At 35.1% G+C, this 14,526-nt stretch overlaps 1 protein-coding gene across 4 annotated transcripts in view; it reads right to left on the bottom strand.

The window, feature by feature from the left end:
• The window catches only part of RAVER2 (ribonucleoprotein, PTB binding 2), a 98,108-nt gene that overhangs the window by 49,821 nt on the left and 33,761 nt on the right, over nucleotides 1-14,526 (bottom strand). The window contains exons 5-8 of one of the 4 annotated variants that reach the window (XM_032494482.1): nucleotides 9,853-9,979; nucleotides 2,994-3,079; nucleotides 1,208-1,312; nucleotides 933-1,044 (exon numbers count right to left, since the gene is read on the bottom strand). In XM_032494482.1, the coding sequence (XP_032350373.1) occupies nucleotides 933-1,044; nucleotides 1,208-1,312; nucleotides 2,994-3,079; nucleotides 9,853-9,979 (430 nt within the window). The remainder of the gene's footprint in view (nucleotides 1-932; nucleotides 1,045-1,207; nucleotides 1,313-2,993; nucleotides 3,080-9,852; nucleotides 9,980-14,526) is intronic. The other 3 variants (XM_032494484.1, XM_032494483.1, XM_032494485.1) reach the window with 3 other exon arrangements.

Below are 14,526 nucleotides of genomic sequence, written 5' to 3'. Positions count from 1 at the left end.
CAGCTCTATTTTTTAGTGATATTTATTTGTATACTTTGAATTTTCAGTGTTCTTAAAGCAATAATGCTAAAGCAAATGGCTTATTTAACCCAACACAAATAATAAACATTTGCATAAGCTTTTAGTCCTATAAAATTTAAATTTTAGGATAGACCCCACCATACCATAAAAATTTATATACCTGTTGGTATACTGGCTAAACTCTGGCCAGCTCATAAGTCAATTCCGATAGTCTAAGTTGATTATCTGATCATTTGACTCGTTGGTTTTATGTACAAGAGGCTAAATATGCTATCCAAATTTGACTTTTTTTTTTTTATTACTAGTAGCCCTTCTTTCTTCCCCCTCAGCACGCTCACTTCAAACAAATTCCAATCAACTTTGAAAGTGCCTTTCAAAATCACATTCAAATCAGAAATCTAGGCATACCACCATGCTCCTGTTTTTCTATAAAGGAAAAAAAAATTGTTCTGTTTAAATTTGTCATCTTTTCAGAAGCACAAAGTACACATGAAAAATAACACAGAGATAATCAAACTTTAAATTTACAATTACCAGATAATCTTCAAAAAAAGCTAAGGGTCTCTTATCCAGGCAAAAATTAAACGGATCCCTGTGTAATGTGCTGTCCGCCCAGTGGGCAGCACGTCAGTCTCAAGGGGATCAGTGTCTTTGCCTCACGCTGCTGTGAACCTTCATCAAATATTAAAGCATATCCCACAGGGAAGGTCTTATCTTGGCATGGAAGCAGTCCGTCCATAACTTATCAACACTGTTCTACTATTAAAAATAGAAAAGCCAAGAGGGTGCTTGAAATTTTAAGTGAATAAAACTCAAATCTGACCTTCCTGTAAATCAAAGTAGAACACAGGTAAACTATCTTTAAATCTCTAATCTGTTCACTGACTTCTCAGCAAACACACATCATTTACTTTTATGTGCTTCTCCAAGATGGCCCAGCTCTGTTTTCAGTGGAAGCGCTGACCCGATCCCTGCTGCGGTTTGAAGTACCAGGGCTGGAGCTTCTCCGAGTAAGCCTGGTTTCTGCAAAAAGAAGAAAAGAAAGTCAGACTTCGGCCCGTGGCAACAAAATGCAACCTAGTAAGAAAAGCTACGCATGTGAAAATTCATAAACGATCTGACCAACGGCCTGATTACACAAAAGGAATGAACCCATTTCAAAAGAAAAAAGTAATTCCCTACTTACATTATTAGTATGAATATTCTCAAACTTCATTAACTGTTGTTGTGCCACTGGTACATGAGAAAGATTCTGAAGAAATAAATTAGAAGTATTACCCAGAAGTGAGCTCTGTGAAAACGGTAAAACATTAAGTTAGTTTAATTTTGAAGAGCCACCTGTTGTATAACCCAACTCATTTTAAAGTTCAGTTCCCCAGTGGATCTGAGCCAAAGCAGCAGCTTCTTAATGCCCCGCTTCCCAGCTACAGGCAACACTAATTAATTTTTTCAATAATATAACAAGATGTGACCACACAGTCACAAAACTAATTCCACACCACTGCCTTCTTTTCTTTCATCCTTCATCCCCTCTCTTCTCCCCTTTCTGGCTTTGATGTCAGTGTCACTCAATCATTTATTTATTCACTTAATCATTCAACAAAGAGTTATCGAGCTCTTCTATGTGCCAGGCAGTGTGCTACATAGTGAGAAATACAATATGATCTGCCCTCATGGATCTCAGAGTTCCCTGAGGAAGGGAGATCACTATAAAGCATACAATTACAGATGGTGATGAGTGTATGAAGGGAAAATACAAGGAGCTATGAGAACAAATAGTGGTGGGACTTGATTTAGATTGGCAAATTCAAGGAAGGTTTCCCAAGTAACTAACTCTTGCACGGAGATCTAAGCCTTAGATGAAGCCTGGGGGAACCAGGTGGTGTTGGGGTGGGAAGCATTCCAGGCAGAAGGAACAGCTGGAGCAAACACCTACGGAGAAGAGAAGAAAATCCTTCAAGGACCACAACCAGTTCACTGCAGCTGGACAGTGATACTCAAGGACCACAAGGAGGAGGAGAGACCTGCTCGGGCAGGCCCACAAGGCCAAATTAAGCAGTTTGCTCTTATTTTAAGGTAAAGAGAGTATTGTCAATACTCTGGACTCCCCTCTCAGACCACTCTTTAAACCTTACTGTAATTAACTGTTAAATGTTTTTTTTCTCTATCTATTGAAATTCTGTTAGAACAGTGACTATGAATATTTTGTTCAGTGTTGTAGCCTCAATGACTAGCAGAGTGTTTAGTACATGTCAAATTTCCAATAAAATATGTTGAGTAAATGAATGAATAAAGACTCTATAATGTACAAGGGCCTATGTTAGATCCTAAGAATGAAAAATAAATAAAGGATAGACCTCTTCCTTAAAAAGCTGGGTTTAGAAACAGACATTCATTCATTCAACCTACAACAAACATCTAGTATGTGTGAGGTTTGATTTGTAATTAGGCTTCAATACAGATACACCTGAAATGGTACCTGAATACAGTGGGTAATGTTTATCTCCAATATTATGGATATTTATATATACAAACACATTTTAAAATATTTATCTGAAAAAGGTAAGAAAATAGTTTTACTCTCATAAATACAGGAATTATTTTTATAACACTGATTTAATTTTAAGATATAAGAGTTAATGTTCATTTATTTTTTTCTTTCTGTAAATACTTTGAGTTAAGACCACATAAGACTTGTTTTGAGCTACTCATTCCTAGAAAAACATACCACAAAATATACCTCTTCCCTTCTTAATGCCCTGCAAATAAGAACCAATAAATGTAAGTATGCTGCTTTGATTTGCTTAATGTGATCTGATATGCTTTTTAAGTTCTATTTTTATGCAGCTATATTTATTAATAAGGACTTAAAAAAATACTCATTTAACTTCTTGAGAACTTAAAGTGTTAAGAACAAACAAAACATTCACTCCGAACGTTGGATGCTTCAGTGCTCAGCGCTCTTTATATACCTGATGTGCTTTATTCAAATGTAAAAATGCAGGGGAGACGGACGGATTCATCAGATGTGGCAAGCTGTGAGGTGTTCCAAGAACTGCTTTAAGGAAACAAAAGTAAACATTTAACTTTATGATATATATGAAATTAAAAATAAATAAAACAAACTCCAAAAAGGGTAAATGGCTATTTCTTCAAATTTTTAACAAATTCATTGGAAGTTCAATGATTTACTGACCTTTTCATTGTACAAAAAGTGACAGGCTCCTTTCCTTGTGACTCAACCCTGAAATTTGATTTAAAATTCCAACACCTGTCTTAACGGTAAAATACCAAAGCTAGCCTTTCTTTTCTCTAGTACTTAGTGCAAGAAAACTAATTCCATCTTTTAATAAGTATAGTACTAATTGAACCCATATTATTTGCTGAATATTTTTGTTAGGTATTTGGGGTATTTTGGCATGGGGTCAGAATAGAGGGGAAAGAACAAGACACAATCCTTGTCCTTAAAGCTTATAATCCAATTGAGAAGAGAATATTTGTATATTTTTAAAATATTTATATAAAAACAAAAGAAACAATACTGTACATAGTCAGTAAGAGGAATAAATGACAACCATACTCTTTCAAGTCTGTATAAGAGTATAAATACAGAGTACACATCAAAAGATATATTTTCAAAATAGATAATATACAGGGGGGAAAAAACCCCATGAAATAGAAAATATATGAAGCAACTTCATCTAATTATTAGATGGAAATAGTCATAATATACAAAATTCTCTAGCAATACAATAGTTAATTAGAATCATGGAAGGTCAGGCTTAGGAAGGACTTCAAGAAGCATATAATCCTATGATCAAACATATTTGAAATTTATAAATAGTATCTTTTGTACAAGTACATCCCATGCTTTAAAAACTGCATTTTAAGTTTTTGTTACTTGTTGAGGCAATCCGTTACATCTTTGGAAAACTGACCATTAGAAACTACTTTCTTTAGAATGAATCAGTTTCACCATAGGTGGTGGAAAGATTAAATCATTAGGATAAGTTGCTTACAAAGGAAGACATTGTTCATTAGGAAAGACGGATAAAGACGGTCATTTCATAATGATAGAGGGATCAATTCATCAAGAGGATGCAGAAGTCTTAAGTGTCTGTGCACCAAATAATAAAGCTTCAAAATATATAAAGCAAACATTTCTAGAACTGAAAGGAAAAGTAGACAAATCCACAATTACAGCTAGAAATCTCAACACTACCTCCTCTCATTTTTCAGTCACTGTATTTTGTTATAAAGTATTAAATATATTTTCATAGCTCTTAAAGAATACAGTATTTCCCAGTTTAAAACAATCAGAATTAAAACACTCTGAAAATGTCCAGTCTCACATCTAACTGCCCTTACCCTTAGATCTTGGCTAGGTCTCCTACTAAGCCTCATTCCTCCCCCTCACTAACTGACAGAACAAGTTGACTGGAAATCAGTAAGGGTAAAGAAGACTTGAACAACACTATCAACCAACAATACACACAAAGGATTATAATACAGCATGACCAAGTGTGATGTATCCTAGGAATAAAAGATTAAACATTCAAAAATCAATCAATACAATTCATCAAGATGAATCAATACAATTCATCAAAAATAAAAAAGCCACATATAATGATCTCAATCAATGGAGAAAAGCATTAGACAAATTTTGGTAATTATCATAATAAAATTTCTCAGTAATATAGGAACAGAAGAAAAAGTTCCCAGCTTGAAAAAGGAAATCGGGGGGGGGGGGGGGGCTATAGCTAACAAGGTATTTAATAGTAAAAGAATGAATGTTTTCTATGTAAAGTCAGGAACAAGACAAGGATGTCCACTCTCACCAGTTCAATGTACAAATTATGCTGGAAATTTCTATCAACTGCAATAAAGGAAGAAAAAGAAGTAAAAGGCAAAGGAAGAAGTAAAACTGTGTTTATTTGTAGATGATATAATTGTTTATACAGAAAATCCTAAGGGAAAAGCCTATTAGAAATAATATGCAAGACTGCAGGATATAAGATAAATACACAAAATCAATTGTACTTCTATATGTTAGCAACAACAGAAAATTGAAATTTAAAAAGCGATACTATTTAAAATAGTATCAAGAGTATATAAAGAACTCAGCAACAAAAAGACACACAATCCTGTTTAAAAATGGGCAAAGAATTTGATTAAGCATTTCCCCAAAGACGACATAAAAATAGACAACAAGCACGCAAACAGATGCTCAACATCACTAGTCATTAGAGAAGCTCAAATCAAAACCATGATGAGTTGCCAGTTTATTCTTATTTGGATGGCTGTAATTAATAAAAAACAACAAAGAAACAGAGCCTATGAAGATATGGCAAAATTGGATCATGTGTATACTGCTATGGGAATGTAAAATGGTACAGGCACTCTGAAAAAGTCTGGTAGCCCCTCATCAGGTTAAACATAGAATAACCAAATAACCCACCAATTCTATTCCTAAATATATACCTCCAAAAGAATTGAAAACAGATATTCAAATACTTGTATATGAATATTCATAGCAGCACTCTTTGCAAGAGTCAAAAGGTGAAAACAACTCAAATGTCCATCAAAGGATGAATGAATAAGTAAAACGCAGTATATGCATACAATGGAATATTATTCAGCCATAAAAAGGAATGAAGTACTGGACACTGATGGTGAGAATGTAAAATGGTTCAACCACATTAGAAAACAGTTGGGAGAGTGTCTTGTAACTTAAACATACATCTACCATATGACCCAGCCATCCTACAGCTAGATCTTTACCCAAAATAAATGAAAGCATAAGTCTACATGAAGACCAGAAACAAATGTTCACAGCAATTTTATTTGTAATGACCCCTAACAGCCAATAATCTAATGTTCAACAAATCAGTGAATATGCAATTTGAAGAATGAAATATTTCTCGGCATTAAAAAGAAAAAAACTATTGATACATGCAGCAACGTGTATGAATCGCAAAATAATAAGCCAAGGGAAAGAAGCCAAACAGCACATACTGTGTGATTCCGTTTATATAAATTTCAAGAAGATACAAACTACTCTATAGTGACAGAAAGCAAATCAGTAGTTTCCTGGGGGTGGGGGGAGGAGTGGGTTAGAGGCAGAAGGAAAGTTCTGAGAATAATGAAGATGTTCATTATTCTGATTACAAAGATGGTCTCACGGGTTACGCATATGTCAAAGCTTACCAATTCGTACAATTTAAATATGTGCAGGCGAACGTGCACCAGTTATACCTCAATAAAGCTGTTAAAAACACAATTTAGACCATAAGTAATTATATACTAGTTAAAATTTAAAATAGACACACACATATAGAGAGAAAGACATCTAGAATGTTTACATTATATATTTCTAAGGTAGTGAAAGGTCTGGATTGAAGAGAAAAGATCAGTACGGTCAGAGAAACATAATCAAAGTGGGTGTGGGAGGAAGATCAACCTGATGGTGGTGCACAGGTTAGATGACAGCAAAGGCCAACAAGAGAAGTACTTAGAAATTTACAGACTAGACCATACGTAACAAGGTATGTACAAACTCTGCAACAGTGAGGTAAAGGAAGGAGATTTTTTTTTTTTTGAGGGGGGAGATAATTAGGTTTATCTATTTATATTTAGAGGAGGTACTGGGGATTGAACACAGAACCTTGTGCATGCTAACATCCTCTACTACTTGAGCTATTATACCCTCCCCCCTAAAGAAGGAGTTTAATCAGTGAACAATATTTGAGTGTTTTTCACTACAAATAGCAGTTCTGTTCTAGGCACCTGAGATGAACAACACAGATAAATCTTTGCTGTTATGGGGTCTCCTCTCTTCTAGTGGAAGAGAGAGACAATAAACAAGTAAATATGTGTCCGTTACTTGGAAAAATGATACAATGACAAAACAGTAGAGCAAGGGTTTAAATACAAAATATCATATATGCATAACCCAGAGATACTGCAGGTTTGGTTCCAGGCTGCTCAGATAAAGTGATTATAGCAATAAAGTGAATCATACAATTGTTTTGGTTTCCCAGTGCATATACAAGTTACATTTATACTACACTATAGTTTATTAAGTGTGCAAGAGCATTATGTCTAAAAAAACAATATATATACCTCAAATTAAATATGCTAAAAAATGCTAACCATCATCTGACAAATAACTGTTGCCACAAACTTTCAATTTGTAAAAAACAGTATCTGTGAAGCACAATAAAATGAGGCATGCCTGTAGATATATATTATACAATATAAACAATTATAGAGAATTATGACTTTTTATAATTATTTTTGTTTGCTCAGAGGCCTCTGTGAAGTTTAGGATATAGTAAGGGATGTAGTTAAGATATACTAAAGGACGTAGTAAAGGAAAAACAAATGGAACTTATTAATAGTTTGTCTTTCCTGAACACCAAGAAACTTTCCGTACATTCTCCGGAAGCTTTCCATCTGTCCAAGGGAGGTATTTAATCCTCTTCCCCTGCCATTCCACACAATGAGAAAACCACCTGTGTGATACTGACACATCTTCCTTAAAATTGTCAAAGTAGTACAACAATAAAAAAAAAAAATAGCATAATCTCGCATGATCATACATCAATCCGAGTGGAAAGGCAGAGTGGAGAATACATATCTTAGATGAAAAGAAGAGACAAAAATAATTTGGGGGAAAAGTTACTTAAGACAACCCAGAGCCCAAAGGTTTGGATAATACATTCTAAAAGACCCAAGTGTAATATCCTTATTTAAACACTGATACAATCTTGAACTGCATTAACAGAAACATAACGATCATAAGAAGGAAATCCAACTGCATTCTGTGCTGATTAGAACCCATCTGTGGGATAAATTCACATCTGTATACACCGTATTTCAGGACAACCCAGAAACCTAGGTTTATCTACAAGAGGACAATTTGTTGGGGGGCTCTAGAGAGCATATACTATGACATGTTATGGAAAGTCAAATACAGAACTATAGTCTACAAAGAGGTAGAAAATGTGTAGAAAGCAAATATTAGAACTGTTATTTATATTTACTTTCATCTTAAAAATAAAAATATTAGGCTTGATCATTTCTTAATATATGGGCTGCATTTTAAATACATGAATGCATTCATATAATTGACACAGAAGTGATACATACACTGCATATATTGGGGCTCTGCTAAAAATATATTTTCCTGATAGAGCTGCACAGTCAAAAATAAATAAACAAAAAGAGACCACTGGTCTGGAGAATAGAAGACAAAGAAAATCAAAGAAGACTATGGTTTCGTAATAGTTGTCTTCAAATATTAGAAGGCTTCTCTTATGGAAGGAACAGATTAATTCTGTGCTTCTTCATAGGGAGAACCAGAATAAGCGGGTAAAAGTTTTAGGAATTACCATCCACTATAAGGGAAGAACCTTTTAATATGTATAAAAAAGAATTTAACTGGTCTTTGTCTCTGGAAGGAAAACTCTAAATCCTTGGAATTTCCCAAGCGATCGAAGCGTCTTTGTTATGTTAATGAGGTGATTCCTGGTGGGCCCCTAGATAGCTTCAGGAGGGTTGGGGTTTGAGCTATGTGGTATCAGCCTGACCTTCTGACCTCCCGGGAGAGGAAGGGGGCTAGAGGTAGAGTTGAGTAACATGGCCAGTCTTACCTACATAACAAAACCCCAGTAAGAACTCTAGACACCAAAGTTAGGTCAGTGGAGACAGCTGGCTGGTGAACACACCGGTGCCGGGCGGCAGGTGTGCCCCAGCCCCACAGGGAAAGAACAGGAAAGCTCCGTACCCGGGACCCACCTCCCCTCCCCGGGGCTAGCCCGAAGCCTCTAGATTAGGCTGTTTCTGAGTTACATCCCTCATAACAAAACTGTACTCGTTAGTGTAGTGCTTTCCTAAATTCTGAGAGCCCTTCTACCAAATTATTGAACGTGACGAGGGGTCGCAGGAACCTCTAAATTTGAAGCCAGTTAGTCAGAAGTGTAGGCGGCCAGGGGACCTCCTGAACTTGTGGCTGGTGTCTGAAGCAGGGGCAGACCCGCTGGGGAGTAAGCCCTTATTTGTAGGATCTGTGCTAACACCAGGTAGTTAGTTGGTGCTAGAATTGAACTGCAGAATACTAGTCGGCGTTAGACTAGTTGGGGAGGAAGCAAAATAAATGTATTTATTCTAAATATTTGTAATCTAAAGCTTAGTGTTGAATATAGGCATTCATTTCCTCATAATGGTAAAATACACATCTTTTGTATGTACAATTAGTTGTGCATTTCAGAAGGTAAATAAATCTTTCTCAGAGAAAGAATACTAAATAGATATTTAATGTATGCTAACATTATAAAAATTTCCATGACACTCAGCAAATAATAATGTTTTGGTCATTTTCTACAAAGTGAAACAATCTTATAATAAAAAGGAAAGGTAAGCTCAGAGAGGAAACAGAACTTAAGCACTTTCCATCAAAGTGACTCTGCTAAAAATGTTACACAGAGAAGTATCATATCCTTTGTTAATATAGGCTGTAACAATATAGTGCATTATTTATTACCTTATTAATCCATATGTAACCTGGTCTATAAATTGACGTAAACTAGTAACTCAACTGAAGGTTTAATATTTAATATTTATTTATACTTAAAAAATAAAGCCAGAGCAGTTTTTAATCTACCAAAAATAGTCAAATATAATATCATCTTGGATTATTAATTAAAATTCACTGATAAATTCTAGAAAAAAATAAATATTTTTGAACTAATTTAAATGTTTTTTCACGTAAAACAGCACGATTAACTTCATGCCGAAGTTCCATGTTTAATCAGCACATGTGATGTTTACCTGGTTTAACAGTCCGCCCGCAGAGCTGGGGTTGAAGGAGAACTTGTAACATGGCAGGGTTGTTTAAACTTTTCATAATTTGCACTGGATTTGGCTCTGGAAGTAAGCCCTTTTGATTACTGTGCATCTTCAATGAATACAGAAACAGAAAACATTACAACAAGGATAAGCACAAAGATGAAATTTTAAAGGTTTTTTCTTTTTTTACAGAAATTCTCATTTATCTGATAAGATCTATTTTATGATAAACAATTTGCTTTACATTATATACTTGTATATATTCCACCATAATTCCTAATTATGTTAAGACATTCTACCATTCAACGATACACTGAAATCCTCATAGAATGTCCCAGTTAAACAGAAATTGGCTTTAAGAGGACTAACAATAGCAAGATAAATCTCTTCATATAAGTAGAAAGATATCAAGAGAATCTGAATTTAGTAACAGAGACATAACTTGCTGATACAATATGAATACTTTGATACCATACAGGACCTTTACTATAATGCTGATCTAAAGTTTAATAATGTGAGTTGCTTACAAACCAACCTTTTCTTATAATAAAGATCTTTGTTTCCATAGCTTAATCCTCTAACATGAGACAAAGATGAACTGGCCTTACATACATGTAATTGGGTAGCTTCTTAAAAACATGAAATTGTTTTGTTTTAAAATACCAGCCTGATAGATGAGAATATTAATATAATGATATGAAAGGAAAAGTATAAATTTCCAGCCAAGAGAACTGACAAGGACAACTGGATTCTCTCTCTCAACCCAGACTGAAAAACTGAGAGAAGAGGGTGATGGATCTGAGAACCTGACACAAAACCCCGGGAGCAATCCCTGGACAGACACAAGGTAGCACAACAGAGAGTGTGAGAGAGCCTGGAGCCCCAGACCGGGTACTTCAGGGAAAAGCCTTTTATTTTTAACTATGTTTCCCCCTCCACATATCATCTAGGGATCATGGCTTTCCTGACCAGCACGAGGCAGGAAAACAGCAGCATCAGTCCACGGCAGCCATAGGACCGATGAATTAGCAGCAGGGTGGCACGCAAACTCAGAGACAGTGGGGACCACGTGGCACTAGGTGCAGGCACCAAGAACTTCCTTCCCACTCTCTCCAGCCATTTCCAGTTCCTTCCTCCCGCAGTATTGGGTAGAGGGGTTGTAACTGAGGCAGACAGAACTTGGAAAAGAGCAGGGCAGGGAGCAGAGATTAAGGAGACTGTCTAAGGTGCAGCGTTGCCTGGCTGGGGTGGGATAAAGGGCTGTGATCAAGGCAGAGGCTCTTGGCCCTAGGTCCTTACCTGCCTTTCCTACACCCTCACTAAGGCCAGGCTTTACTCTTCTTGTCCACCCTCCACCCCCTTGACCTCTAAACATTCACATACAAGGAAGCTGACCCTTGCCTCCACCAAAAGAAATACATATTCACAGAACAAAATAACTAAATAGCTGGACAATGTAGCCACAAAAAATAAAGGCAACAAACTGAAGCACCTGTAAGAGGTAAAGCAGAATTAAAGGATAGGAAGTAGTAAGAATGTTAGATAAACATAACAGACATACTAAAGAAGATAACACATTTTTATCAGTAACACGAAGCAAGGACAAGCAGTTATAAAGAACAACTGCTCAGAAATACTAAGCATGACAAACATAGCTGCTGGGAACAGTAGCAGCAGCCATCACTTACACTCTCATCTGGCACTGCTCTAAGCATGTGCCATGGATTAGATCACTCAATGCTCCAAAACAACTCTACAGGGTTAGTATTATTACCCCCATACTGTAGTTGAGGAAACTGCAGAAACATATAAAGCATTATTCATAACCTCTACTCTGTGCTTTAACAGATAGGTTAAACAGTAGAATATATGTGACTGAAAAACAAAATAGGGATCTGAAAGGTCAGGTCAGAGGAAGTACCCAGGATATATGAGCAAAGGATAAAGAAATGGGAAATGCAAACAAAACAAAGCATGGAAATGAGAAACGCAAAATAAAACAAAAGAGAACACCAAGGCAACAAAGAGACTAGAAGTCTTAACATCTGTCTAACAGGAGTCCCTGAAGGATTAGGAAAGAAAGGCAACTTCGAAGAAATAATGGCTGAGAATTTCCCAGTATTAAAGAAAACTTAAAGTCCACAAAATAAAGGGTTTAGAGTATTCCAAATATGATGTAGAAAACCAACACATGTAGTCACATTTTTTTGGTGTGAAATTTAAGAACATCAAAGCAAACAAAACAAACAAAAATCTAAAGCTTCCAGTGAGAAAGAACATATATCAACAAAAAACCAAGAAGCAGACTAATATCATCTTCACTCTCAAAGCATCAACACTGGATTCAAGAAGGCAACAAATTAATATTTTCAAAGTATTACCAAAAAAAACCTTTGAATCTAGATTTTTATATTCAGCTAAACTATTACTTAAATATGAAAAAGAAGTTAAAAATATTCCAAGCCACAATCTCATTTTTTTTTTACTATATGAACATCCTTTCTCAAAATGACGAAAGAGAATAAATGCATGCTGATGTTACATGATACATGGAAATTAAAGAATGTAATATCACAGTTAATTTTAAATCTTGTACACAAAAGTCAGGATCATAAAAACAAACTAACAAACAAAAATATTCAAGGCAACCCTAAAGTAAAAATGTGGACACCACTATGGTGGTAGGTGGTAGACAGGAAGGAAGGAGGACAGAGTTTAGGATGAGTTAAGCGGGAAGAAATACTGATCAACCTAGGGGGGCTAATAAGCTAGGAACACTCACCAAGAGGATAAAATTGAACATATCACTCTCAAAGCAGAAGAAGGAAATTTTAATCTATCTAATAGTAGATGGGAAATAAAGGGAAAAATATAGTTAAAAGAAAGCATGACAAGTGTCGGCAGGAATGTGGAGAAAAGGAAACCTAGTGTGTATTGGTGAGAATGTAAACTGGTGCAGCCACTATGGAAAACAGTACATAAATTACTTTAAATTTAAAAAGTACAAAATATTAAAAATAGAAATACTGTATGATCCAGCAATTCCACTTCTGTGTATTTATCCAAAGAAAACAAAAACATTAACTCGAAAAGATACATACCCCTCCATGTTCACCACAGTATTATTTACAATAGCCAAGATACAAAAACAACCCAAGTGTCCATCAATGGATGAGTGGATAAAGAAAAGGTGGGGTGTATATGTATACAGACAATGAAATATTATTTAGCCGTAAAAAGACTGAAATCTCACCGTTTGTGACAACATGGATGGACCTTGAGGGCATTATGCTAAGTGAAATAAGTCAGACAGAGAAAGACAAATACTACATGATCTCACTTAAATGGAGAATTTAAACAAAAACAAAACCAAGCCCATAGATACAGAGAATAGATCAGTGGCTGCCAGAGGCAGGGAGGAGGGGAGGATGAATGAAGTGGGTAAAGGACATCAAAAAGTACAAACTGCCAGTTATAAGATAAGTAAGTCTTGGGAATGTAATATACAGCATGGTAACTCCAGTTCATAATACTCTGTTGCATATTTGAAGGCTGCTAAGAGAGACCTTACAAGTTCTTGTTACAAAAAAAAATTTTTTAATTATGTATCACGATGGATATTAACTAGAATTACTGTGGTGATCATTTCACAACATATACAAATACTGAATCATTAGTGTACACCTGAAACCTAATATAATGCTGTATGTCAATTATATCGCAATTTAAAAAAAGTGTATCAGAAGAATAGTTTTATAAAAATTTCTAAGTGGCTATTAACTGAAAAAAACTATCAATTAAGCTAAAAGGACAGTATCACAAAAATATGAGACAGTCATAAAATTTATGACACATAGGCATAGAATTAGTTACAGAAGTAAACTTATTTTAAATAGGTTTATCAGAAAACAATCTTGGGGGAGAGTATAGCTCAGTGGTAGAATGCATGCTTAGCATGCAAGAGGTCCTGGGTTCAATCCTGAGTACCTCCATTAAAATAAACAAATCTAATTACCTACCCCTCTTAAAAAAAATTTTTTTAAAAAGTGAGTTAAAAAAAGAAAAAGAAAATGATCTAGATTGGAAACAAAAGAGATAAATATTAATATCAATAAAGATGGGGGGAAAGAGTAATTCCAAAGAAGAAAGGAGCAAGGAAACTATAAACAGCAGAAATAAGCAAGGAAGAGAAAAAAATCAAAATAATGAGCAAAACAAAAGCCATTTCTTTGAAAAGCAAAACAGATAGCTTGCAAGACTGATCAAGAAGAAAAAAGAAAATGCAAATAAATAAAATATACAATGAAAGAGGAGTATATATGACAAATTTTAAAACTAAAATTTTATAAGTAGCTATGTGCCAATAAATTTGAAAACTTAGACAAAGTGGATAAATTTATATGATATAATCAAATGCCAAATATAGCATATAGAGAAAAATAAAAGTAATATATCTAATATCCATGAAAGAAACTTGACTAGTAATCATTATTTTCTCTCTGGAAGAGGTTCAAGGACTAGGTCTATGCGGTTTCATAGATGAGAACTTTCAAACTTTCAGGAACAGATAACCCCTATTTTATACGAATTGATCCATGAAACAGAAAGAAAAAGAGGAGGGGAAGAAAAAAAAACACTTAAATTATTTGATGAGGT

This window comes from Camelus ferus, chromosome 13 (assembly GCF_009834535.1).
Source record: "Camelus ferus isolate YT-003-E chromosome 13, BCGSAC_Cfer_1.0, whole genome shotgun sequence".
In the NCBI taxonomy this organism is placed as follows: Eukaryota; Metazoa; Chordata; class Mammalia; order Artiodactyla; family Camelidae; genus Camelus; species Camelus ferus.
Note: the sequence above shows the minus strand (reverse complement) of the source record. Positions and strands in the feature narration are given on the sequence as shown.